The sequence below is a fragment of the Seriola lalandi genome, unplaced genomic scaffold (assembly GCF_002814215.2).
Source record: "Seriola lalandi dorsalis isolate HSWRI2012SDOR001 ecotype SW California unplaced genomic scaffold, Sedor1 jcf7180002054881, whole genome shotgun sequence".
NCBI lineage: Eukaryota > Metazoa > Chordata > Actinopteri > Carangiformes > Carangidae > Seriola > Seriola lalandi.
Genome location: NW_019525434.1, coordinates 1 through 27,216, shown reverse-complemented (window position 1 = coordinate 27,216; position 27,216 = coordinate 1). Strand labels below are relative to the sequence as shown.

Here is a 27,216-nt window from a genome sequence, read left to right as displayed (position 1 = left end):
TCTGTGCCCCCTGAAGGACAGGTTGAGATGTAGGAAAAGCTATAGTCCAGCAGAACGGACACTCCACTTCTTCATTTAACAAAAAAAAATGAAACACGCACAACCTAAACACGTTACAAAGCTGGTGGTCAGAGATGACAGACTTTCTGGGGCACACATGTACTGCGCACAGCCACAGGCAGCTCTGTATGTGCACATACACAAATCACGTTCCATTCACAGTCTCTCATTTTCTCTTCCTTAACTCTGCCTCTCTCATTTTCCATATTCCCTCTGCTTGCCTCACCATCTTTGACTTTTCTCCCCCACTTTACGTCCTCATCCATCTCTCTATTTACTCGGCTTGGCAGCAGCAAAGCTCTGTATGTGCCCACCTCTGTCCTCTGCTACTAAGCATGTTTATGTAACTGCACAGGATGAGTAGCCGGCAGCCGGGCTTTAGAGGAGAGGAGGAGGGGGGAGGCGGAGAGAGCTCCATCCATCCATCCATCCATCCATCCATCCTTTTTCCACAGACTGTTTAAAATAATGGCTGCATATTCATGTCCAAGAAGAGTTTGCCATTTGGGTTTCCTCTAGAGTGTCTAACTTCAGCTGCTTGGGGTACAATATTTGATATTTAGATGTACATGAGATGCATGTTGCGGTTATTCTAAGAGCGAGCAGGGATAGTATGAACCCAGGAGCTAATAGAAGCACTAATGTGTATTGATTTCCTGGCTTTCTGCTGTGCAAGAGTCTGTCTTCAGGCTGAAGAAATAGTGTGTAGTACAACACCCACTTCCTCTCACATGCTAATGCACATGTTCTTTGCTCTGTAGATTTCATATTGCAGCCATTAAAATGGTGTCAGTCACAGCCAGTCTCCTGCAATATGTGTGTTTGTCTGTTGTGTCACTTCTTGTGTGTCTGTCTCTCTCCTCAGTCCTTGTTGTTGGCAGACCAAGCAGGCCGTCCCTATTAAAAGAGCACAAGGGGGATTGTTGTGGCAGCAGCTGCTCTTGTGTGCAGTGTTGAGTGTGTGTGTGTGTGTGTGTGTGTGTGTGTGTGTGTGTGTGTGTGTGTGTGTGTGTGTGTGTACTGCTGTCTCCTGGCCGTGCAGGGCAGACAGGCCCAGTTCACATGGAGCCGGCTCCTCTTGTGTCCTTTGTTGTCGCTCTGGGAGTCTTTCCCATTGGAGCGTGGTTGGTACAGTATCGTGCCGCAAGCAGCCACAGCAGCAGCAGAATAGCAGCTTCTTTCTCCTTTTTTTTTCTGTCTCTCATTCATTTTTCTCTGCTACAAATTTTCCTCCATATCCCCGTTTCTGTCTCCCTTATCTGCTTTTATTCCTCTACTTTACTCTGAGCCATTCTTTCCCTCCACTGTCTCCTTGGCCCCACCGTCCCTTTCTGTCTGTTTGCATTCATCATCTATCCGGATGGATCTGGTTAGTATTCATAAATAGTGCTCTGTAAAGCTTTATCGTTAAGCATCACCAGGAACAAAGAGTCTGCTTGACTGAAAAGGCCAATATTAAAGCTTTTTGGGCTTTTCAGAGGAGAGGTTGCCTGATAGTTGCAGATTTTAGGAGGCTGTGTGTCCTGGTTGCAGTGCTGGCTGCAGCCTCACTGAGAGGCTGGGAGACTGAAGCTGGAGGGAGAGTGTGTGACGTGTCGATGGCGCACACTCTTTTCTTCAGTTATTTATTTTCTCCAATTCTGGCTGGCACCGGCTGAGGCTATTTGAGGCACAAGTTATGCGTGTGTGGTCGGAGTGCTAATGATTGTCAGCCATGTTAACCCTGAATATGAATTTGAATGTGTATGAATTTTGGTTTGATTAATTCACTAACAATTTAGGAAACCATACACCCAGACATTGCTGTTTTGGACTTTATAAGAAGAAGAAGAAGAAACCAAGGCTTGACTTTTTTTTTTTTTTTTACATACTCTTTCATCCTCCCATCAGTCAGCTCTCTGTGGTAGTTTCATTCATCTCGCTGAATGCCCCCCCCCCCTGTGAAATCCAACCTTCACAACAAACCTTTCATATTCCACATGATCCCACCTGGCACTTTCCCCTTGGCTTCAGCAGCAGCTTTGACCTTGTACCTATTTGCCCAGCAACACCGGTCAAACCCCGAGCAGGCAGTTAGGAGGGCAGGAGATTATTGTTCTGTGGCCTGCTTTCCCCTCCAGCCACCACCAGGTATTTAAGTCAGCCCAGGTGAGTCACCAAAGGGAGTCAGAATATGAAGGAAGAAGGATTATAACAAAATGTCAGCCATGTGATGGCAGATGCCTGAACGCTGTGCTAGAATTTGTTTATTTTCCCTTTCACCGCTGTGCCCGTACCAGCAGATTATTACTTTCACCCACCTACGGCAGCCTGTCCAATCCCCTCTGGCAGGACTCGCGGCCATGGTTGCAAGGGAAAGCTGATTTAGACATCGGCCCACATCCCGACAATCAAATCAGGACTGGGTGGCTCAGCTGGAGTCATATTTCCGAGGTCTCTGTATCTGATGTTCACATTGCTAAATACATCATAATTTTGTCTGCTTCAATGTTAAGAAAGAAATATATGAGCAGCGTGTTTCCAGATTTCTGTTTCATAACTCTTTATGCACACAGTGAACACCAGCCATGAAAGTCCATAGTCTGCATTGACTAGGGAAACAAGTACAGATATCAGAGTGCAACTGTTCAGCTGTGACCCAGAATAACAGACAGTCACATGTTTAGTTCAGACCATAGAGACTCCTGAGCTACTGATGATAAGAGGCTCTTGTGTTCATCCAGGCTATTTGGATTTTATACTCTAAACTTCCTTTATTGCTTCTTTGGGGTGCTCAGTGGAGATGAGTGCCGCTCTCATCGTTCACTCTTTGCTCCGTTTGTTTTGAGAAAAGAGGTCAGGAGGGATGGAAACTGTCTGGAACAGGTATTTATCCTCTCACCCAGCCATGAGCTCTGCAAGATAAAAACGATGTAGTAGACTAGTATACTGGATTTAGACAGTAATTGTGAAAAGGTTTGACCTACACTCACTGTGCTGCAGTCATGTGTCTCTGCATGCCTTTAGCTGTCTGAGGATATGAAAGTGCCGGACCGGTGTTGAGCATCTGGTCGCTCATGAAACAGAGATTTGTGCCCATCTCATATGTAGGTAAAGAGCTATAACATGTACTTTGTTGTAAAAAATAAATAAATAAATAGTGAAGACCACTGTGTTGCTGTTACTTAAAACACAATGCTATTCTTCTTTCCCTGTGTGAAAGCCTTAGTGGTTACAACGGTGACCTCCAGGCTTTTGGCTTCTCAAAAACCAGAGTGTTGTATGAGAGCGAGTGTGACTGGTAGCAGAAGGTCAGGATGGATGCTGTGTTGACATGGTAACGTGTGAATGATGAGGTGGGATAGGGGCTAAATTGGTTCTTTGTTGGTGGCGCAGCTGTCACCTGGAGGGAGGTTCCCCCTATGAGGCCCAGCGGGGCTTCCCTTAATGAGGAGCAGAGTGATGGAGGCACAGATGCCACTGGTGATGCTGTGTTTGTGAGTGTGAATTCAACGTGCATGTCTGTAGATGTTAAAGGTCAGTCTCTTGCTACATTAATATGTCGTGGAAGGTCCAGCTGCCTACGGTATATTGAAACACAAGCTAAACAACCATACTGGCATTTGAGTGCCAAAAAAAAACTGCCTTCCCCAGTGGATTGCTGGGAGTAGTGGGATTATTGGATCCTGCCAGACACGCCCCAGGCATGTATGTGTATGTATGTGTGTGTGTGTGTGTGTGTGCGTGTGCGTGCGCGTGCGCGTGTGAACACATGTGTTCTCTGAACCTGATCCCCCTGCACCACCAGCTGCCATGTACACACACACACACACACACACACACACACATATATGCAGACTGGTACAGTAACAATTCCAGTGTGGTCTTCCTCTGCCAATCCTGCCCTGAAACATGTAATTGTGTTCATATACTAGAAATGTACTTTCTATAATACATTGTGCTACTGGCCATTGACATTAGATCGCCTTTAGAGAGGCAAGAAATGAAAGGAAGTGTGTAGAGGATATATGGAGGGGGGAAGGCTGAATAGGGTCTGTGTTTGTACAAGCTTGTCTCTAGAGCCCTGTAGAGGGATTAAAGGATCAGCCCCTGATAATTTCTCTCTCTCCCTCTCTAGCTCTCTCTCCCTCCCTCTTTCTTCATTTTATCCATTCTGCTAAATATCTGCATTGTGTCCTCCTCTGAAGAGATTCTACTTTAAGAAAACATGTCCCACAGTGTTTTTTACCATCAGATGGACAGTCAACGTGCCCTTTTGCCCAGTCATGGTCACTTTCGGAAAGTCCTGTAAATAAATGACTGTGTAAATGAAACCTTGGGTCCTTCTTGATTAGGTGCAGACATTATTCATGGGATTCTATGCTCATAGAGATCTTCCATTAGAGATTAACGGGGGAGGGCGAGAGGTCTGTTTCCTATTCTTGGTGTCAGATGTAGATGCATACACTCAGTCCAGATTCCACCTGAAAGATGGAAGAGACTGGGCAGAGAGAGAGGACAAATGGGGGAACAGTATAAAAGGTAGAAAGGCACTTTCTTTTCTGTCATGTTGTGCTCTGCGGTCATTATTCAGACAAGATAATTATGCCGTTTTCGTTAGTTTATAGAAGTTACAGTGCGTGCAGGCTTGTGTCTTAATGTGCGTGTTTCCATCCAGCCGACCACATCCACCCACTGCGACCCACGTCAGAAGCCCAGCCCTGAGAATCGTCCATGGGGTGGAATTACAGTCCGGGCCTCTGCTCGTGCAGCTCGATTGTCTCTGCTGTGGAAGGGACGGATTTATTGGATACCTGAGAGAGCATTCTCTCCTTCCCCTGCACTCTCAGCAACCTGCTTAGAGACAGGCCTGCATTATAGATGAGCTCCTGGCAGCCACCACACTCTCACAGCGCTCAGGTTACCCCCAGTAGATACACACAGATACAGTACACACATTCACACAAACATGAAGGCAGCATTCGTGTGGGCCAGCAGACGAGGGCTCTAGTTCGAGTCCTGCCAGAAACCTTTAATCTACCTCTCTTTTACCCTATCTTTTCTGTACTTCACTGTTTTATAAGTATCAAAATAAAACAAAATGTGGAATGAACAAATGCATGGTTAAAAACACATGTTGGGGTCTGAAATCCAGGTGTGTCACAGCTTTGTGGAATTTAAACAGCAAAGTTATCTGCATCAGAGGGATCAGGGCTTGATGGTACTGTGACCTGGACCAAGTGGAAGAGCCGGCGCTGCCCGCAGTGGGCAATGTAAATGAAGTGCGTTTCGATTGGACTTCATAACTGTCCTAGCCTTGTCAGGAAACTTCCACGTAACACAGAGCCAACTCACTGCTCCGCCTCTTTGTCTCCACCCTCCTGGACTTTGATCTCCTGTTCCCAACTGTACACACTCTACAGCCTCTCACTATCTCCCTCTCACTGTGTCCAGCACTCTTTATTTTCTACTGCCCCTTCAAACTTGATTGGAATTCTGAGGCCGTGTCCTCATCGGTTTAAATCGGGAAAAAAAACTCTAGTGTCATTTACGCAGCACTTTGTGCTGCTTTTTGCCATTGGTAAAGGAGCACCATCAGACTGTGGATAAATGGCCATCTGTTTGTCTGAAAACACAGTGTGCTACACTGAGGCCTCTGATCATTTGCTTCATTGTTTTATTCTTCTACAAACAAACTTATGCTGTCAGAAAGATCTGATGAAAAATTTATAATCATGCAAAATACTACACATACGCACCTGTAAACTATTATTAGAGTTTGATAGATTGACAAGATAGGGGTTGCACATTTCAGCAGTTTTCTTAATTACATCTTTGATATGAAGAAGAGTGTTTTTGGTTGGCATTCTCCATTGTGAAGTGCAGGGTTTTGCATCATAAGGTACAAATGGAGAAGCGATCAGTTGCCAAGGCAAGATTATCCAGGAATGCCCAGGACACCCAGATCCCAAGGGGCCCCAAAGCCAGATTTACTCCATATTTTTTGGGTCTATTATAATAAATTGATTAATGACAAATTTGTCAGATCTTTGTACCACTGGTGTATCAACTATAACAGGTCTTCCGTCCTCCATCTTGTGGCCCCAGTCTTGATGAGGGACCCTGTGACCCTGAGGCCTTAAAGGCCTTAACTGTTTGTTTACATCATGCTTATTTGCTGTAAAGTTTTTTATTAAGTAGCTTCCATCTTTTTCTGTGCCAAGTAATTAACACACAGAAAGACTTGGGTAAGGAAGCGTTTATCCATTATTTTCATTATCAATACATCTGACAGTCAAATATTAATATTTGAGAATCCAGAATTGTTTGGCATTTTCGCTTAAAAAAGACGAACAAAAAACGTATTCTCTGGGGCACCGAAGGATAATGCAACCATGTGAGTAGCAAAACAAATGGAGATCAACATGTTTTTTAATATGAGAAGCAGGGCCTCTGTAGTTTATTTTGACTTATTCCCACATTCACCATCCTGCTGCTGTAAATACTCACTATAGCACCAAATGTGTATTAAAATAGTCCAGAACATGCACCATTTACTCCTGTTTGAATAATGTTGGGTAAAATCTACAGTGAATACAAATACATCTGTGACAAACGCGTTGTTTGGTCTTTTAGTTAGATTTGAAAGGAAGATACAGAATAAAACCAACCTTATACCTTTAAACATTGATACATTTTTGCGTTGTGTTATTCAGTTGTTAGCTTCCACATGTTTCTTTGTAGCTGCTGTTCATACACTACAAAGTGATGATGATTTTTAACTGTTATTACACGCGAAGTGAGACTTGTCACTACATTACTGACAGTGCTATCCGACCTTTGGATCGGTATGCATGGCAATGCAAATTCATGATCTCAGCTCAAGGTCCATTTACTAGATTTTTGTGAGCTGTCAGCCGCATTGTATGGTCTTCAACAGCATGTGTAGTTGGACCCCCTGTTATCACATGACTACACTTACGCACTGAGGTCACATGATGACACCTGATCCTGTTCCGTTCACTGATGTAGATGGTGAGAAGTGATTGAAGCTAAGAAAAAGCTGGTAGGTAGGACCATGAGTTGAGTGTTTTGTCACACAGGTTTATCTTTTAAGCTGTTAGATTTTCTACATCTGTGCATGTATATTTGCTCTGAGCTCATTTGCCAAGTTTGAGAAATCAGTGTTTTTTGCCTCAGATTTCAGTCGACAGTGATGACAGCTACTTTGCATAATGTGACGATATGTAACTTAATTAAATTTGTTGGAGATTTTGCAATACCACTGAAGCTATCCTTTAATATCTTTAGAAGTATTTGGCCGTGGTCTTATTTTATATGATAAAACCTAGACACCTCTTCCCATAAACAGTTTCTCAATTGATTTTCCAGAAAATTGACTGTATCACAATATATATTAATATCACAATATTGATATCACAGTGTTACATATAGCGGGAAAGAGGTTTTTACCCATATCACCAACATGTTTTTCCATGACCTCTATGTTTGGACTCATCCCTTTCAGAAACATATCCCGTCCTTGACCCTGTTTCAACGGTGTCTTGTGTAACACTCACAGACAGATTAAGATGGTATAGATTGTCTCCTGGTGGTTGAGCGTCTGTTGAGTTTCCTGTGCAGCTGTTTAAAGGTTTGTGGCGGCCATGTTCAGACTTGCTGGTTAAGCAGTGAGGATAGGCTGTGTGTGCCAGATGTTTTGCTCTCCCTAGTCCTAATACACAACAAGGCCTTTAATCCCCGCTATACTGTTACTGCTTCTCAGAGATCATCGTATCATAGTGTGATCTGTTCAGTCCAACTGTTTCCCAGAAGTTTGCCAGAAATGCATTAGTTGTGTCTATTTTGCAGAGTCTGTCCCTGCTTCACTTGGCATTGTTTGCGTTCCATAGTTGAAATAATAATCATTAACGTAAGCTCTCTCAATCCCGGATCAATGAGAGGAAAGTGAGAGGATTGCATTTCTCTTTGTGGAAGTAACAGGGTCCCATAATGACAGTTATAATCATGTTTATGTTGTGTCAGTGGTGTCTACAATCATCCAAATGGAATCAGCTTAGCTTTTTACTCCAAATTCTGTGTACTTTACAATTCAATTAACCTCTCTCTCATTCTTTATCCTTCCCTTGCAGGTGATTTTCAGCATTCAGACAAACCCGTGTGTTAGGACGCGCCCCACTCATCATCACTGGGCAGCCCATGCACATGCACGACACCATGGGTAGCTCCCCCGAGGTGCTATCATGGACTTCCTGCCCTAGTCTGCTGGTGGGCAAGCTGAAAGAGGAGCTCAAACTCACCGTGGTTGGGGACGCCATGAAGAAATCAAACTCACCCAACTCCCAACCCCAGCCTCCTCAGGCCCCTCCCTCTAATTTACCTCCTCAGATCATCACAGACCTGGCCCCACCTACACACTTGCCTGTTCCCATCCAGACGCTGCAGACGCCTGGACAGGACGAGGACTCAGTGCTAGGGGGTATAAGCCCCCCAAACACGGCCTTGAGCGTGGACTCAACGCGGAGTGAGGGCGGGCACTTCGACAACAGTGTGCTCCAGCTGCAGGAGCAGGACCATGAAGAAGCTGGGTCCCCGGCATCCTGTGAGCACGGCGGGTGTGGCAGTGGGATGGAGGAGCAGATGGGAGAAGGGGACTGTCCCATGGACCATAGTGGAGAGGGGAGACAGAGCCACCCACATCACCCTGACGACATCAAGCTGCACTTCCAGAGAGCAGGGCCTGGGTCAGGGGGCTTCTTAGAGGGGCTCTTTGGCTGTCTTCGGCCTGTTTGGAACATCATAGGGAAAACATACTCAACTGAATACAAGCTACAACAGCAAGGTTAGCTCTTGGGTTGTGTCTTTCTGCATGGCATCAGTAAAGTAAACAAAATGCTCTGTGTTTAATCCAGATGTCCCTGTCTATTTAAGACTTCTGAGAAACAAACTTCAGCTTCCCTCCTGTTTCTCCTCATGTAGTCTGAAACTGTAATTCAATAGCCACTCCTAGCTTCACTATATCGCTGTTGCGGTGAAGCTGTACAGCTGTCGGTTTCAACTGCAGTCATGGTAAAGGTAGACTCACCTTGCTGCAGGACTGCCTGAACAGGCTGGACACACAGGATAGGAGTCGTGGTCAGACAGAACTAGGCTGGGCCTTGTGGTTGGTCAGCTGTAGTTCAGATGTAGCAGCATAGCTTCTCCTCTACGCTGTTTCCAAAACCACATAACGAGGATGGAACAGTGTATGACTCACTATCTAAGACGTTTATAGCACTTTGCACTGGGCTTTAGGCTTATTTTTGCTCAGTATGACTAAGTAATACAATAACTAGTGCTTACTATGTTTGTGCTTTTCTGGGTGTGCCACATACTGTATCTGTACCTCTGAGACGGACTGTACTCCTGAGTTACTATATTACAATGAGAGAGGGGATAGGAGACTTAAACTGATTGACATTTATTTTGAAAGTTTCAACATATATGTTTGAGTCATGAGTCATTTCTTGAAGGAATAGTTTCATATGTTCACATTTTCATGTTCACCTCAGGGAGAGTCACAACTTGTTTTTTTTATACTTTGTACTTCATACTACAAATAAGGTCTAACCTGTTAAAAGCTTTAAAAAGGGAGTTGGTTGGTGGATTTTTTTATCTTCACTCTGTTTCCCCTTTTTTCCAGTCTTTTGGATAAACTAAGCTAAACGGCTCCTGGCTGTAGTTTCATATAATGAGCTTCATATATTTATTGTTTGTGAGTCTCAATTATTTGTTGCTAACCAGCCTGTGAATCCAAAGGCAAATTACCACATTTGTGGACAATAAAGATTATCATTGTTATTATTATTATTATTATTATTATTATTATTATTATCATCATACAGACCTGAGAGTGATATGAAGGTGAACATCTTACACTCAGCAAGAAAATGAATAAGCTTATTCCCCAAAAATTTGAGCGATTCCTATATAGAGCAAGTGTGGCAGCAGAGAGTATAGACAGACAAACACAATGCTAAAAATCTTATATAATCAAAGACGATAATATGCACTTCAGAATGTGACTTTATGCAGCTGTCATACTGACAAAATGTAATTTATCTGTGTCCAGACATGTGGGAGGTTCCATTTGAGGAGATTTCGGAGCTGCAGTGGCTGGGCAGCGGTGCGCAGGGGGCTGTCTTCTTGGGAAAGTTCCGCTCTGAGGAGGTGGCCATCAAGAAAGTGCGCGAGCAGAAGGAGACTGACATTAAACACCTGAGAAAACTCAAGCATCCCAACATCATCAGCTTTAAGTAAGTCTACAGCCACTTGACTGTGTTTGTTAACTGATGCTGTTCTGTTGTTTTCAGCTCTGATTGAGTCCTAGTGTGCATGGTGGACAGACACTGGGTTTGTCCGATGGACTATAGATGTGTTTCCTGTTTTTTTTTGCAACCTAGGGGCGTGTGCACTCAGGCACCGTGCTACTGCATCATCATGGAGTACTGTGCACAGGGTCAGCTGTACGAGGTGCTAAGGGCGGGGAGGAAAGTGACCCCCAGGCTGCTGGTGGACTGGGCCACAGGCATCGCCAGTGGCATGAACTACCTACACCTTCACAAGATCATCCACAGAGATCTGAAGTCTCCCAAGTGAGTCTCTTGTTTTGCTGGTATTGTCAGACGAGAATATAACTGAGTTTCTAATTCTCACTCCTGTGACAACTGTATTGAGTATAGGAACTGCAATAGGAATGCGGTTAAATCAGATGAAGATGCTTCTATATGTGAAGCAGAAAAGTTGTTGTTTGTTCCTGATCTAGTGCAGTATGTTTCTTGTTTTTTTACTCTTATGCAGCAGCCCAGGGGTGCTGCGGTCATGTTCTCAAAACTGATCTGTAATGCTCAGGAAAACAGCTCAGCTGTCTTGTTTAAGATTTCTTAGCCCAAAGCAACAACAGCAATTCAGCCTTTTAGCTCCAAATACTCTGACATTAGCTCAAATGCCATTCTTGGAATTAATAAAAGCTAGTCGCCTCAATGTAAGACTAAGACACAGAGCTGTGCCTCATCCTGCTCTTCCTGTCTCGTCCTCTGCACACTGTAGCCCTGTTTGTCTAATCAATATCATCATGCTGCAGCAGTGCCAAACACTGTATTAGTCAGCAGAATGATAGCAGGCTGAATATGCTGGAAAGGTCAGTCTCATTTGGCTAAATGAGGTGATTCAGATGCAGAAATGTGCTTCTGTAACTGTGAGGTCTTTTAGGATGGAAGATGGTTTTAAATGTTGTGAAAAGAAACTCACACATCTTTAAAAGCTAGTGAAATTTCACAGGAAAAAAAACTTCAGTCTGAATGGTTTGATCCAAGTCATCTGATCTGGATTAATCAAACATCTTTCTTTAGTCAGTTTGCTAACAAGTGTTTGTGCTGTCTGTGTGTGTGTTTTAGTGTTTTGGTCACCCACAACGACACTGTGAAAATCTCTGACTTTGGAACGTCCAAAGAGCTCAGTGACAAAAGTACAAAGATGTCATTTGCCGGTACGGTGGCCTGGATGGCCCCAGAAGTGATAAGAAATGAGCCTGTGTCTGAGAAGGTAGACATCTGGTAAGTACTGAAATGCCACAAGTTTAGAATTAAATTTTATTTTAAGAAATATAGTAAGGTATAAATACACAGAGACATATATGCAAGCAATGCACACATTGTTATTTGTCAGTATTTTTAAGAGTCATCTGTCGATGTTGCTGTAGTGAGACCTGTCTCTCTTGTGTACTGCAGGTCATTTGGAGTTGTGTTGTGGGAACTGCTGACTGGAGAGATTCCCTACAAAGATGTAGACTCCTCAGCCATTATTTGGGGTGTTGGCAGCAACAGTCTTCACCTTCCTGTGCCCTCCACATGCCCAGATGGCTTCAAAATCCTCATGAAACAAACATGGTGAGTATGGAATAACAATAGTTGAGGGCTGTGTTTACACTTAAATGATGCGCCACACAGAACTGCTAAAAAGTACACATTCTCATTTAATCACATCTCTTCTCCACATTTTCTTTCCAGGCAAGGCAAGCCCAGGAATAGGCCTTCGTTTCGTCAGATTCTCCTACACCTCGACATTGCATCTGCCGACGTCCTTGGAGCTCCTCAGGAGACTTACTTCAAGTCCCAGGTCTGCACTACAGCTGGAAAACACAAAAAAAAAATGACCTTCACTTTGTGTTGGTCACAGGAAGAGCACTATACAAGCCCATATATTTATTAGCTCAAGATAACATTATTATTTCTGCCATAGCAGTGATAGCTGAGTGGATTGACAGCATTTTGACTGGTTCAAATTTATATTACAGGCAGAATGGAGGGAGGAAGTGAAGAAACATTTTGAGAAGATCAAAAGTGAAGGCACCTGCATCCACAGGTTGGACGAGGAGCTGATCCGGCGCAGGAGGGATGAACTCAGGTTTGTATGAAATGGCCGCATTCAGGGATAAACAAGGCGTATAATAAACATATCACCAGTCGATAGCATGAATTCTTTCTGCCTGTTGGTAACAAGTAAACAAATGCTCTATCGCCTCCATTTGGCTAGTCTGTACAGATGTACCATTCCCTTAAAATGCATCTGAAATACTTTGCATGGTAGACCAGACAGTCTTTAGTAGTTGTGTATTTTAATGGAAATTGAATTAATTTTGCAGGGATTTGCTTCTTAGTGTGACTGATGTAGATTTGAAATTGTTGGGAGTGAATATTTCGCTGCATTTCCTGTACTCCCGCAGGCATGCACTGGACATTCGCGAGCACTATGAGAGGAAACTGGAGAGAGCCAACAATCTCTACATGGAGCTCAGTGCCATCATGCTGCAGCTGGAGGTCCGGGAGAAGGAACTAATGAAGTATGCAAATAAACGTTATATCATAGTAGTAATCAGTTAGCTGCACCACTGTCCTGCTCTTTTCCTCATAACTGGGCCTTACTGGTTGTCAGTATGCCACCATTTCCTCATCCTCAAAGGCATTTCCTGTTACAAATATTTGAAATGACTACAGTGACCTGGCAAGACATCTGAAAGTATTTTCAGTTGGTCAGAACAACAGAACTAAAATGATAATTTTCAGCCTCAGCTTTTGTTTTTTGAGAATGACACAAAAAAATAAAAGTCTCAGGGAGTTTCTTGATTGCCTTGACTTTTTTCCAACTTCTTGAACTGTTGTTTTCAGCGATTAGGATTTCCTTCCTCTTCTGATAAACTGCTGTGTATGTTCTCTTGTGAGTTAAGTAAAGTAAATTTAAGTGTGATCATTGGATAAAGAATGAGATAATCTGCACTGGTTTTTACAGGAATTTATATAGAGTAGATTTGTACACCTTAATTTTCTGCCTTGTAGAGTTTATAGTAATGAAAGTACAACTCTGTGTAGAAGTGAATGTTGATGCAGTTCACAGTCATACAGCTCCAACTTAACTCTGCCATCCCTGCAGGAGAGAGCAGGCAGTGGAGAAGAAATACCCCGGGACCTACAAGCGACACCTGGTCCGACCCATCGTCAGGTCCAACGCTGTAGAGAAGCTCATCAAGAAGAAAGGAAGCATTTCCCACAAACCTGGGATGCCCCCCACGAAAAGGCAAGAACCTTAGCTAATTGAACCATTAACTGTAAAAGAAAAGACAATAATTCTCAGTTTCAGCTGCTGTACTCACATTAGCATTTGCAGGTTCAAACATTTATATATAAATAAGTGTCAGTTCTCAGTAAAGTAAGATAAATTTTTATATGTTCTGGTAAAACTACAAGGACGGACATAAGAAGTGTCGTTAGAATATATGTTGTGGGTAATAAGATTCACTTACATTATGTTAATGCTGCTGAATGGGTTTTTTCCAGGCCTGACTTGCTTCGTTCTGATGGCATCCCTAGTGTTGACCCTCTCCCCTCCCCCTCACCACTGTCTGCCAGCCCGAAGGTCTCTACTCCCCCTGGTAAAGCCCGCTACCGAAGCAAGCCTCGTCACCGCCGCGCCAACAGCAAAGGAAGCCACAGCGAGTTCCCTGGTGTGCTGAAGCCTGTTGTTGGGGCGACGGAAGAAACCCAGTCTCTCCAGGAGCAGCCGCTCCACCATCTTCTCCACCACCACCACCACCACCACCACCACCACCTACCAAATGAGGGGCCCCTCCTCCCCTTGAAGGGCCGTGAGGAGGCCGTTGTCAACTGTGCCAACAACCTGCGCTACTTCGGCCCTGCCGCTGCCCTCCGTAGCCCTCAGACGGACCACCTGCAGCGCCATGTTTCCGGTTCCAGCCCCGACCTCATTTCCACTGCTGTGGATGCGGATACGCGACAGCGGACTTCATCCACCAGCTCCAATCCTGTCCCAGGTGCTGCAGCTGGTACTTTGTGCCCCTGCTGCCAGGCGCACCCCTTCCCTGGCTGCCTACACTGTCAGGAGACCCTGCCTGCATCCAGCCACCCAGAGCTACCCCACTACTCGCTGCTAAGCACCCAAGAAGGGACTCAGTCTTCTTTAGGGGCACCCAGCAAAGATCAAGCTTCGGATGGGGAGGCCACAAAGAAGGCTGATCCAAAGGAACAGGAGGCATCCCAACACACACACACCCTGCCCACTGCACTGCCCCACACTCTCAGACCACTCAGGAAGGTAAGCAGAGCTTGAAGCCTTACATCAGGGAATCTGTGACGTGCGTTTATTTCAAGGAAACTATGAAAAATGATGGTTAATTGCTTCTCTGACAGGGTGGAGATGAGTCATCTGAAGAGGAAGAGGGAGAGGTGGATAGTGAAGTGGAGTTTCCACGGAGACAGAGGTAAAATACAGTTGGTTATTTAGTTTGCAACCTTAACCTCCTCTGTGTTGTAACACTCTTACATCGTGTGGTGCAACAATAGAAAATTACAGACGATTTACACCATCATAACAAAAATAATAACTTTGTTAGTTTGTAATATCGACAAGTTCCAAATACACTGAGCAAGGTATGAACCAGACTCAAAACTGTCTTCCCCTGCTCCCTCACAGACCTCATCGCTGCATGAGCAGCTTCCAGTCCTACTCCACATTCAGCTCAGAGAACCTGTCGGTGTCCGACGGAGAGGAGGGAAACACCAGCGACCACTCCCACAGCGGACCTCTGGAGAGGCTGAGCGCCAGTCAGGAGGAGCACCTGGACGAGCTGCTGTCGCACACACCAGACATCCCCATCGACATCTCCACCCAGTCAGACGGCCTCTCTGACAAGGAGTGCGCTGTCCGCAGGGTCAAGACCCAGATCTCCTTGGGAAAACTGTGCTCCGATGAACACAGCTATGAGGTCAGTAACGTGGATGTGTGGGGATTGATCAAAAAAATAAAAGCAAACTTTTAAAAGCCAATGTGTGATAATGTTTCTTTGTCTTTTCTGTCAAATTTTTTCTCTCAGAATCCGCTACAGTTTGGAGACTCAGACTGTGATTCGTCAGAAGCAGAGTGCTCCGATGCCACCATTAGAAACAACAAGGTCGGGGCCCCTTCCTCGTGGTGAAAGGGCTCTGATCTGTTTTTGCCTGGAGGCCATTGTGTCCCACTCTGCCCTGCAGAAAATACAGCAATAAGAGGATGACATTGTAAAGATAGTTCCCTATAGCAAAGCCCCATGCAATCTCTCCCAGAGCCTCCCCCTACCCTCCCCTACATGAGACCCACTCCCCTTCATCTCTAGTACAGCATCCAGGCAACCCATGGCAGGGATTCCCTTTTTGAATGATGAATTTAATGTACAGTAGATAGTGTAACATTCATAATTTATTTTTGTCTGAGTTTTGGAGGAAAATTCAGGACCTGTTTGTTCTCTGATCTAAACAGAGAAAAAAAACTGACATTTTGAAACTGAGCATGGGCTAACTGTGTGTTGAGGAGAGACTGAGACTGGATGAAGATGCTGATAATGATGATGATGATGATGATGATGATGATGATGATGATGATGAGAAGGATTACTTGTTGAAGTGCTGATCTATCTGAGGCTGACAGCTGGGCAAAGTTACATCACTGGGGTGTTGGTCTCTCAGGTGACTGATGCAGACACGTGTCACTACAAGCCTTTTGATCTGGCTGCAGTGGCTCTCAACATCTTACTGTTATAGATCCAAAACCCCAGCCAACAGGCACTCTCTCTTACTACAGTTTGATCAACTTGCTTTATCATGAGTTTACAGCGCAGTAGCCCCAGTACCCCGCCTCCTCCACTTCCATCCCGTCCCCAGCAGGGAACAGGGAGCTCATGGAAACAGTGTGAACACCAGCATGAAACAACCTGCCTCGCAACCGGACTTTCCTCCTTTCCCTAAATCCACCGTACGTGTGTAGTCATCCGGAAGCCCCTCCCCCTGACGAACTGTCCGAGCATGTCTGTGCAGCTCGCAAAAATGCAAAAGGTGCCAGAAGACTGCATGAAGTGGACAAGCAAGCAGAGCAACAGAGATGAAGACTCACCTGACAGCTGACGAAAAAAAAAAGAAAAAAAAAGAGACTCTTCCTCTCTGACCCTGCTCATCCTTCTCTCAAAGACACGCCTACGTCGTCGTCATCATCAATCAGATGTCATGACCAGAGTTACGGAGGGAGTTATCAATGTGTGTGTGTGTGTGCGTGTGTGTGTGTGCGTGTGTGTGTGCGCGTGTGTGCGCGCGTGTGTGTGCGCATGTGTGTGAACACAAAGCCCTTTCCCCTCCATTAGACATTACAGTTTCAAGTCTCATCTCAGGATTGTTCGAGGACTGTGAGAAACTGGACTGGACCAATTATTGTATGTAGGAATGTTCTTTGAGCGGCACATATTATGGACCATGCAGGAATATTAAAAAAGGTCTTACGGATAGCCTTGATGTTCAACCCTTCATTGCTGGACATTAATATTATATAGATATGTAGAGTGTTTTAGTCGCAATCCAGGTGCAGTATCCCATTTCTTGAAATCACTAGGTGCAGTGTCTCCCATGTACGAACTTTCTAGCAGGGTAATTTATACTGTCTGATACGTAATGTCCAAAATTTGTTTTCCGTGCTGTAGTGAGTAAAACAGCAATAACATAGGGTGGCACTCAGGTGAGAAAGAAGTTGCTTGCTCAGGATGCGGGGCGTCTAGCTGGCTAGACACAACAGAGTGACTGGTGGCTAGAGGAGAGCAGCAAGTGTCAAACACCTTATTATAGATGCTATATTTTTAAATTGTCCCATATTTGTGAAATCGCCTTTTCCAGGGCTCGGTGCTCAGGTTTTATGTTGGTGATTGAGAGGAGTGATGTATCAAAAGCCACTAGGTGGTGACACTTACACTTAACTTACTTTGCCTTGTGTTATGTAAATGTCATGGCTCAATTCCTTTTTCTTTTTTTTTTATACCCGAGGTAATTTATCCCAAGTTTCCCATCACCATCCAAATCCCAAAATGCCAGCAATATTACTTTTTTTGTCTGGTTGACTTTGAAAAGGGATACTGCATCTGTGGGAGCTTTATTTTTAATCCCTGTTTGAGTGTTTGTCATTCATCCCAATGATTTTACGGTTGAAAAATAGCCAGCCAGGGTTGAATTTAACGTTAATGATGTCAAGATGTCAGCTCTAGTGTATGCAGACGGCTGAGGTTCTACATAAGGAATATAAGCCAGAGACAAGGCCACAGAGCAATTAAGCAGCTCTTGGTTTTCAACAACCTCATCTCAGTGTTAGTTACTCCTGTATATAAACATCTGTAAATGTAACGTGACCTGTTTCTGTCCTCTCTCTTTAACGTAGCGCACAGCTCTGACAGGGCCTCGAGCCTCTGTCACTGACGACCAGCCGACTGGTTGAAAATGAGCAGGAAATTCTTTAATCTGTATCACATCAGTATTGAACACTGCAGGAGGGCGTGGGTCATACAAACTGAGTAGCACAAGGTGAATCTAAAACTGTACTGATGGATAAATTACCTTTTTGCTTGAAAGCTTTGGAAAGGCTTACACTTAGTTCTGAAAACAGCTGCTGCCTTTCCTTGAGTCTCCTTCAACTTTCTTCACTCTGTTTACGTTCGTATGAAATAACCTAGTGTATTGTAATGACTGGGTAATCTGATCAAGCTGTCAATAACATTGTCTTTCTGGCATATATCCTGTGAAGTATGATTGTTGTAAAGGTTTAATTTAATTTTGATTATTTTTTTTCTTTGTAGCTGGCCTACATGATTATTGAATTAATTTATTATGAATGACTGGTGAGGAGCAGTGTTTTTTTTTTCTGTTTGTTTTTTTATTTCAGGCAGCTTTAGAAATGTTGTGACCTATGATTTCTCCTGAAAAGTATTATTGAAAGGAAGCACAATGCATTGGTATGGAAAGAGGACAGTATTTGTATGTGAGAACAAAAGCATTGTCATATCATTGACTCTGAAATGGACCATTCATCGTTTAATCATCATTACAGATGAAGTATTGATTTTGCAGACTTTACATCAGTAATTAGCAACATCAGGTGTTCATAAATCTCTTTTCTTTCTTTTCTTTTTTAAATCTCGACCTAGGTTATAAGGAATCTCTTCTGTTTCCAACCAAAAGCCAGTCAAGTGACTGTCACAACAGGGTAAATAAGACTTAAAGCCTGGAGGCATTTGTGATGCCAATTTCTGCAGTGGTTCCTTCCTCTCATTTTTAATCAAAATTCCAGTTACTTACATCTGAATTTCAGTGAAATTGTCTCTAACTGTGGACATCATGTCGCCTCATCCCATGTATCAAACGTCTGTTTCTTTGTTACTCATTTCCAACTCCCTTTCCTGTTGAATGGCATTATGATCAACCAATCCCGTCAGTTTCCTGTATTATCCAGTGTACAGTGCAATGGGTATCTGGGAGAATAAAATCAGAGCAAACAACTGCATGGAATAAATGCTGATGTACTGTACCCAAAACACTGATCTCTGTCGTCTGTGGCTAAGATTATTGCTGGTTTAATGTCATCCTTGCACATAATTTATATTTACTCATAGATTAATCAATTAATTCATAGATTCACAGTTGGGTTTGGACACAAAAAGTAATATTTATTCATTGAATTGTCCAGTCACACCCTACATCTTTCTCGTCTTAATGTGAGGAATTTGGTGGAGAAGCTCTAAATCCCTCATTTCAACAACAGTCATGTTTAAAGATATTCTCTTTAAACAATATCAGAATATGATATGAAATTACAAGTTACATTTCTTTGAATAATTTAAATTTCAAGTTCCATTTTCCTTACCAATATTACCAGTTTATGTGTTTATTTCAGGCTACCCTGTTTACTGAGAATCTTTGGTACAAAACTATCCTTCGGGATGAATAAAGTTTTATCTTATCTTAAAATAAGCTCAACTATAGTCACATCACTGGCCTAATTATAAATCTTAAGACAAATGTAAAACAAATAAAGAAATAAGTCCCTGAGACAATAGCATGTCAATATTTAAATAGAAATATTAAACTTAAATTTAATACATTTATTTTGACATCCTTAGCTTTTGCTCTAAGTTTCTATAGCTGAAGCACAGTGGTGAAGACGTATTTAGATCTTCTATACAAGGTAGATTTACTGTATTACAAGTAAAATCATGCATTCAAAATTTTACTCTAACGACAGAAGTGTTACCAACAAAATGTATATAAACTACCAAAAGTTAAAGCACTCATTATGCAGACTGGTTTTAGAATTATGAACCTTGTTTTATTGAGCCTTACATGTTGTTAAATAAGAAAATCCTAAAGGACATTTTGACATAAGAGTTAGAATTTTACATTCATAAAAATAAAATAATAAAAATAAAACAGCAGTGTTAATAATAATAAAAATAATAATAGTAACAGTAAATGAGAACACAAATAAACAACAGATAATTATATAATAATTAAGTTATAATAATTAACACATTAATGAATAAACAAAATAAATTGATCATTTCAAAATAATGTTTATTTTATCACTGGATTATACATTAACGTGTGAGGATAATTTTAATGTTGCAGTTGGTGTGGCTAATTTTAACTACTCACTCCAGTGTATAGCTACCCATTCTGTGGTAACAGCGCATCATGTTGATCATATTTTGGATTAATAATTTGAAGCAGTAACTGAAGATAAAGACAATATTTGCCTCTTGATGGTAAGTAGATGTAACACTTGAATACAGAACAAATAACTCAAAATTGTACTTCAAGCACAGTACATGAATATACTTATTTACTCTCCACCACTGCTGGGATATATGTATGTATTTGGGGCCTTTTCCTGGAAACAACTGGCGCCGTTATAGGCTCCCTGATGAAATCTGGTTGAAATCAGCTCGTGTTGTACGTGCTGTGGACCTCCTGTTACACACCTTAGGGTTCAGCGAGTGGGCGGGGGTAATAAGAAAAGACTAACTGATAGAGAGGAAAATATGTCGCCGGACGGTTCGGGGTTATAAAACAAGCGCCAAGTGTACTCGAGGAGCTTCCCTTTGGACAGGGCGGAGTCAAACGGTGAGGAAATGTCACTGGGAGCGTTCACTCGCCGTCAACGAGGAAGCAACATCTGAATTAACCCCATACCCCACAAACCAACCACTTTTTTTGCTTTTTAACGGACATTTTCTCACTTTTCACACAGTTTGGTTGTTTTCGGTTGAAAACGTCAAAATGTCCTCGATGGACTTGGAGAAGCTGAAGATGACGGGAGCTGGTCGGGCCATTGCAGTGCTGACCAGCGGTGGAGATGCACAAGGTGACCTGAAAAACTTCAAGTTGGAATAATAATGCAGTTTGTAGTCTTTAAATACATGTGTAGATACGAAATGTTGTTGTCTGCCACGCATGTTAACATAAGAAACCGTGGTACTTTATTTACTGAGAGCTGAGTGGAAACAAAATGATCAAACTATCTCAGCAGTGTCTGTTTAACCTTCAGATGACTACGGGGTCAAAGGTCACGTATGGGCTTGCATACATATATACCCAGACTGTACAGTATGTAGCTCACAAAGGTAGAAAGTAACTAAGTACATTTACTCAAGTATAACAATTTCAGCTATTACTTGAGTATTTCCATTTTCTGCTACTTTCTGCTTTTAATAACTTTGCTTGCTTGGCTTACTATTCAAATTAATAATGCAAAATATATCAACAAATAAATGATGATGTATCACTGTGGGTTAAGATCAGACTGCCACAGTGTATAGAATAATTACACTTAACCCCACCTTAAAGTACTGCAACAATACACTGATGCCCACATTAATGCACCAATAATTATAATCCAGTATTATATTCCTTTATTCTGAAATAACCAGTCTGCTTTATGCATACTTTTACTTCTGTGCTTAACATATATATTAATGCTAATGCTCTTACTTAGGTTAAATTTTAAATGCATGACTTTTGCTTGTAACAGAGTATTTTTAGACTGAGTATTTCAGACAGTATGGCTACTTTTCATTAAGTACAGTAAGATATAAGTACTTTTTGCACTGGTAATTCATACAGTGTGGCGTACGTGTCAGGAATTGTTCAAGCAATACCTGTCTGGGGCTGTGGTTACAGGCTCTGCAGAGCGGATGGCACCTTTGCCCAATAACTGATAATGAGGTCATATCCACCACAGTGTTTGATTTCTTCATCCAGGGCCATGGTGCAACCGCTTGTGTGCAATGACTTAAGAGGCAGAGATGAATCTTAATATTTTTGTGCAACTGTCATCCCAGGAATGAATGCCGCTGTCCGAGCTGTGACCCGAATGGGCATTTATGTCGGGGCCAAGGTCTATCTTATTCATGAGGTAAACAAGCTGTTTCATCCTGTTTGTGTCCCTATTGAATACATACACTGAGTTAGGTCTTTGCTCTTGCTTGACTGGGATCAGTCCTACATACATTTTACTTTTCAGGGATACCAGGGCCTGGTGGATGGGGGAGAAAACATCAAACTGGCACACTGGCACAGTGTGACCAACATCATCCAACTGGTAGGTTAAAATATTATCTTCAGTCACTGTTGACAGCAGTGGTGAAAGTAGCTATGGTAGGCCTTTCTCATAGTTTCGACTTGTCATAGTAGGAAAAGCACACGCAGTGATGGCTCTGTTATATTCAGGTGTGTCAGTAACAAACTGTGCTCTAAGCACATCAGCAGACCCGCCATTCATTTTATTATTTACACCTATGCGTTTCCTACTGTCACATGTCAAAACCTCCTCTGGAATACAAGTCCTATTGTGCCTTAATTGTATTGTGACTTCATGTTGTTGTTATGTTTATATTGTTTCTGTCTTAAATCTCTCTCTTTATTCTTCTTTCTACGGTTTTAATAGGAATTTCATTATTTCATCCATCTCCTCTCATCTGTTGTCTCCCTGCCTGTCTTATACTGGTAATAACCTGGTAAGGGGTTTTGCTGCATGTGCTTTGAGCCTTATCAGCTGAAGATGCAGCAAGCAGCACTATTCAAATGATAGTTAGTAGGACTCCCATTGTCCTCTTTGCGTTGCCCAATAGTATGACTTGTTTTGGATGTGTGTTGGAGGGCACATGCTTTCTAAAGCCAATGCAATTGGTGTGTTAATGTCTTGTGTTTATATCACATCATCTTACTGCGACTGGTCCTGTCCAAACATAACATCCTGTATCCAGATTGATTCAGATTACTGTATCAGTCTTGCTGAGTGTGACTGCAGTTAATGTTTGGCATCAGACGGCATTGCAAAAGTATCTCCATTGGCCATGAAAAATCCCTTTGGGAGCCAGAGCGTGAACAAATTTGTCAATGACAGATTACAATGCCCTGTCTGCCTTCACTGAACTGCTTTGTGACTTGTTTATTTCAAACTGTTCCCTGTATGTCTCAGATAGTTAAGACATCACATTTTAGCTGTTACTATGTCATGTGTTTTTCTGTTGTATTTTATTGTACAAAACTCTGGTTGTTTTAAATATGCTTTATAAATAAACTTGATTTGATTTGATTTGATTTGATACATGATGTCTCTGCTTCAGGGTGGGACTGTGATTGGCAGTGCCCGATGCAAAACCTTCCCAACTCGTGAGGGCAGACTTGCCGCCGCCTTCAACCTGGTGAAGAAAGGCATCACCAACCTGTGTGTGTGTGGTGGTGACGGCAGCCTCACCGGAGCCAACATCTTCCGCAGTGAGTGGAGCGATTTGCTGGCGGAGCTCGTACAGAAAGGTAAAGTGCTCTCAAGAAACTGTCGATGAGGAAACATGAGTTTAATACAATTGGATTCTATGGTTAAATAGTCCTTTGAGGCATCATTTCATTTTCAAGAGTATGGAATCCTCTTTCATTCATGTCTGTGTGTGTGTGTGTGTGTGTGTGTGTGTGTGTGTGTGTGTGCGTGTGCTACTTCAGGACGGATCACAGACACCCTGGCCAAGCAGCATGATCACTTGAACATCGTGGGGCTTGTTGGCTCCATAGACAATGACTTCTGCGGCACTGACATGACCATCGGAGCAGACTCTGCACTGCACCGCATCATGGAGATAATTGATGCCATCATGACCACTGCGCAGAGGTCAGACACTGTGTGATGTTGAACAGTGACAGCAATGAAGCAGCAGGTGTTTCATCAAAGTGATTATCCTTAGGTCACAAAGTTATTTGGTCAGTAATTCTTATTAAATGAGTTACAGGGGATGAAGATATAACAAGAACACAGTGGTGCTTTAATGGGGAAAATGTGAATAGATATGTATCAACAGAAAATTAATGGGCTTTTTTGGAAAGATGCTAAACACTCTTTCTTAACAGATTCTTGAAGATGTCACCTTGGGCCCATAGAAATGATCTTGGGCATATTACACAGTTTTATCAAAAAAGGATTTATTGTTTAACTGTGAAAACTAATCTGCAGATAAACTGATGATGAAAATGTTATTTTATGTTTATGTTATTTGCAGCTCTATGTCAGGCTCATACCTGCATAATGTAATGATTTATTGTCGGGCGGGATACAATCATGTAAGCCAAGTTTTGTTATAGCAGATTCCCCAATTCAGGTCTCTTAGGCATGATTTCTATAAGCTTGTCCAGACTTGCTCCCTTGCATCGTGGTATGCTGCTACAATGCTGCAATTTGTCTGCTCACATAGCTGCTGAAAAAGTTTATTAGCCTGTTGTAGTAAAACTGCTGTGCACCTCCTACAGCCACCAGCGCACTTTTGTTTTGGAAGTCATGGGGCGACACTGTGGGTGAGTAACACTTTGACCTTTTTTGCTATCATTTATACGCTGCCACCGAATAAAACATAAAGTATTGTGTTGTTGCTCCAGTTACCTGGCCTTGGTGTCAGCACTGGCATCTGGGGCGGACTGGCTCTTCATTCCAGAGGATCCTCCTCATGAGGGCTGGGAGGATCGTATGTGTGCCCGTCTAGAGGGGGTAAGTGACAAAAACTGTAGCACAATGTAAGTTAGATCCACAAGCATTTCAGGAATAGAGATAAAATACAGGGCTTAAAAGCTGGATTGTGCTTAATGACTTAGTGGCTAATGCATGTGTTTGTCTGTTTACCTCCAGAGCCGCATAACAGGGTCAAGACTCAACATTATAATCGTCGCAGAAGGAGCCATTGACAGAAATGGCAAGCCTATCTCCTCAACTTACATAAAAGATGTAAGTTTAATAATTTAAGGACAGTACTATACTGTATGTAACAGTTGCTCACCAACCAAGAGGTAATTTTATGTTGAATTATTATTCAGATTTGAAATAGGCAAAGGTTAAACTAAAAGAAATCAGTTCAGTATTCAAATGAAGGCTACACCTCTACTCCATATCAGCCTAGACTGTATTGTGATATTTATGCGAGTGTACTGATAACCAGTATATATATATATATATAAAACCAGTATATATATCATATATCGCTTTGTCAATTATTTGTCTAATCCCTACAAGGGACATATTAAGGACAGGATGTTGTTTGTTGGACGAAAATACTGAAACTATGATTTTTAAAAATGCTTTAGAAGAGTTTCCTGCCAAATGTTTGTTAAAGAGTTTTCTCTCAGTTGTGTTTCGTCTAGTGAATGACAAATCAACACTGAAATGCTTTTATGTCGTTTTTGAAGCTGGTGGTGAAGCGGCTGGGTTATGACACCAGAGTAACAGTACTCGGCCATGTTCAGCGAGGAGGAACTCCCTCTGCGTTTGACAGAATACTGGTGAGTTGAACAACATATTTTATATTTTGAACAAATTGTTGAGGTAGTTATTCTTTTCAGCTGTAGTTTTAGTGTTTAATTGCTTATAAACTGCAGAGCTGAGCTGCCTAAAGGCCAAGGAAAATATGTCTTTCTGACTGGCTGCCAGTTGTCCATTAATCTCTAATTGATCTCTTATTAGACACCACAAACAAAGATCTGGTCAACGGTTTAACCACTGGTCTAAGTCAGTGTGCAAGCTTAACCGTTGGTAATCATTGCAACATAAATCTCACTACAAAAAATGCACAGCAGTTTTTGTGCAATTTCTCCTTTTGCTTTTTGTAAGTGGCCTGTGTATTTGGTGCTGTAATACACAATGAGATGTCATGATATAGAACATTACAAAGTCGATGGATGTTTATCTGGGATAAACCTGACTTTGTAGTGTTCAGTTAGAAATCAAAATTGTCACAAATCCAAGTCATGTGGGGACAACCACATTTATTTATACTTATATATATATACTGTATGATTACACTTCCCAGTTTCATGTGCGAGTAAACATAAACATGTCTAAATCTGCATTTTATTTAGACATATTATCCACATAACCAGCACAAACGTTACTAATGAGTAGGAGGTGATAATCTCCAACATTCATACATTTAAATGGACATGTACTGTATGTGCACTCTTTGTTTTCAGAGCAGTAAGTTGGGTGTGGAGGCGGTGATTGCCCTGTTGGAGGCCTCTCCTGGCACCCCAGCCTGTGTCATCGGCCTGTCAGGTAACCATCCAGTTCGCCTTCCTCTAATGGAGTGTGTAGAGATGGTGAGTCTCTCTCCTCTCTTCTATTATTCATTTTCATGGACATAAAACACAAACAGTGGGAAGTTTGCTGTATTTTTAAACTTTTACCACTGTGTGCAGACTAAGTTGGTGCAGAAGGCCATGAATGAGAAGAAGTTTGCTGAGGCCGTTCAACTGCGTGGAGGGTGAGATATATTCATTTATATTGAGTAGTTATACCGTTCATATAAAAATTATGCAAAACTGCCATGATGTATTTCAACTAAGTCCATTCGGATTCATGTCATCATACAAGCGATTGATTTTTTTCCATGCAAATAAAAAAACAAGCTAAAACCGTAGATGTTCTCCTAGGAGTTTCGAAAACAACTGGAACATCTACAAGCTCCTTGCCTTCCAGAAGGCTTCCCAGACTGAGGTAAGTCTCTCACTAACATAAACACACATGTACACACACACAAACTGTATGATCCTAGCTGTAACACATGAAGAGGAATCACAAAACTTCAACTCAAATGTGCCTGTCAATAACATCTGACTCATGTTCCCACAGAGCAATTTCTCTTTGGCTATTCTGAATGTGGGAGCTCCAGCTGCGGGGATGAACGCAGCGGTGAGGTCAGCTGTGAGAGTAGCACTTGCTCACGGACACAAGGTCTACGCTGTCAATGATGGATTTCAAGGACTCGCCAATGGAGCGGTAAGTCATTCTGTCTCTATTTTTTCTAACCACCTTGAAGAGGAAATTTTTCTGTACTGACGGTTGTCTGTCGGCAGCTTTTTGAGATGGAGTGGCACACTGTGGCGGGATGGACGGGTCAAGGGGGCTCACTGCTGGGGACAAAACGGTGAGCAGCAGGACCCTTTGATTTCTATAAAATTCTATAAAACTATTTTAACAGAACTCCAACTTTTTAGTAATGTATCTCCATATAGATGAAAAAAGTTAGAGCATACAGTGAGGCAATATGATGACATATACCAACAATACTGTTTTTACTGTGGTAAGGATCCTTGTCATATCTCTGGAGTAACTTCATTTGTCAGGTATTTAATTTTCTAGGTTAGCTAAAAACCATCCATATGCTATTTAAATGTACTCACAATATATGTTGATATTTTAACATAATTACCTTTTTAATATACCTAATAACTT

At 42.3% G+C, this 27,216-nt stretch overlaps 2 protein-coding genes across 5 annotated transcripts in view; both read left to right on the top strand.

Moving 5' to 3' along the window:
- Positions 1 to 18,988, top strand: part of map3k13 (mitogen-activated protein kinase kinase kinase 13) — a 32,768-nt gene extending 13,780 nt beyond the window's left edge. For 3 of the 4 annotated variants that reach the window (XM_023428617.2, XM_087179935.1, XM_023428618.2), the window contains 13 exons: positions 8,193 to 8,902; positions 10,172 to 10,355; positions 10,503 to 10,694; positions 11,496 to 11,654; positions 11,829 to 11,987; positions 12,108 to 12,216; positions 12,395 to 12,504; positions 12,824 to 12,940; positions 13,528 to 13,671; positions 13,932 to 14,706; positions 14,802 to 14,872; positions 15,085 to 15,376; positions 15,485 to 18,988. In XM_023428617.2, coding sequence (XP_023284385.1) covers positions 8,260 to 8,902; positions 10,172 to 10,355; positions 10,503 to 10,694; positions 11,496 to 11,654; positions 11,829 to 11,987; positions 12,108 to 12,216; positions 12,395 to 12,504; positions 12,824 to 12,940; positions 13,528 to 13,671; positions 13,932 to 14,706; positions 14,802 to 14,872; positions 15,085 to 15,376; positions 15,485 to 15,586 — 3,057 coding nt within the window. In that variant the 5' untranslated portion in view covers positions 8,193 to 8,259 and the 3' untranslated portion in view covers positions 15,587 to 18,988. Of the gene's footprint in view, positions 1 to 2,687; positions 2,926 to 8,192; positions 8,903 to 10,171; positions 10,356 to 10,502; positions 10,695 to 11,495; positions 11,655 to 11,828; positions 11,988 to 12,107; positions 12,217 to 12,394; positions 12,505 to 12,823; positions 12,941 to 13,527; positions 13,672 to 13,931; positions 14,707 to 14,801; positions 14,873 to 15,084; positions 15,377 to 15,484 lie in introns of those variants that run through there. The other variant, XM_087179934.1, reaches the window with a different exon arrangement.
- A 1,570-nt stretch (positions 18,989 to 20,558) lies between these two features.
- On the top strand, positions 20,559 to 26,936 carry LOC111671498 (ATP-dependent 6-phosphofructokinase, liver type-like). The gene is made up of 14 exons (XM_023428599.2): positions 20,559 to 20,814; positions 21,791 to 21,864; positions 21,973 to 22,050; positions 23,078 to 23,267; positions 23,451 to 23,616; positions 24,249 to 24,293; positions 24,375 to 24,483; positions 24,622 to 24,717; positions 25,176 to 25,268; positions 25,956 to 26,081; positions 26,181 to 26,245; positions 26,415 to 26,478; positions 26,614 to 26,760; positions 26,838 to 26,936. The coding sequence occupies exons 1-14, from the start codon at positions 20,730 to 20,732 to the stop codon at positions 26,910 to 26,912; spliced, it is 1,413 nt and encodes a 470-aa protein (XP_023284367.1). The 5' UTR covers positions 20,559 to 20,729; the 3' UTR covers positions 26,913 to 26,936.
- The last annotated feature ends 280 nt before the right edge of the window (positions 26,937 to 27,216 follow it).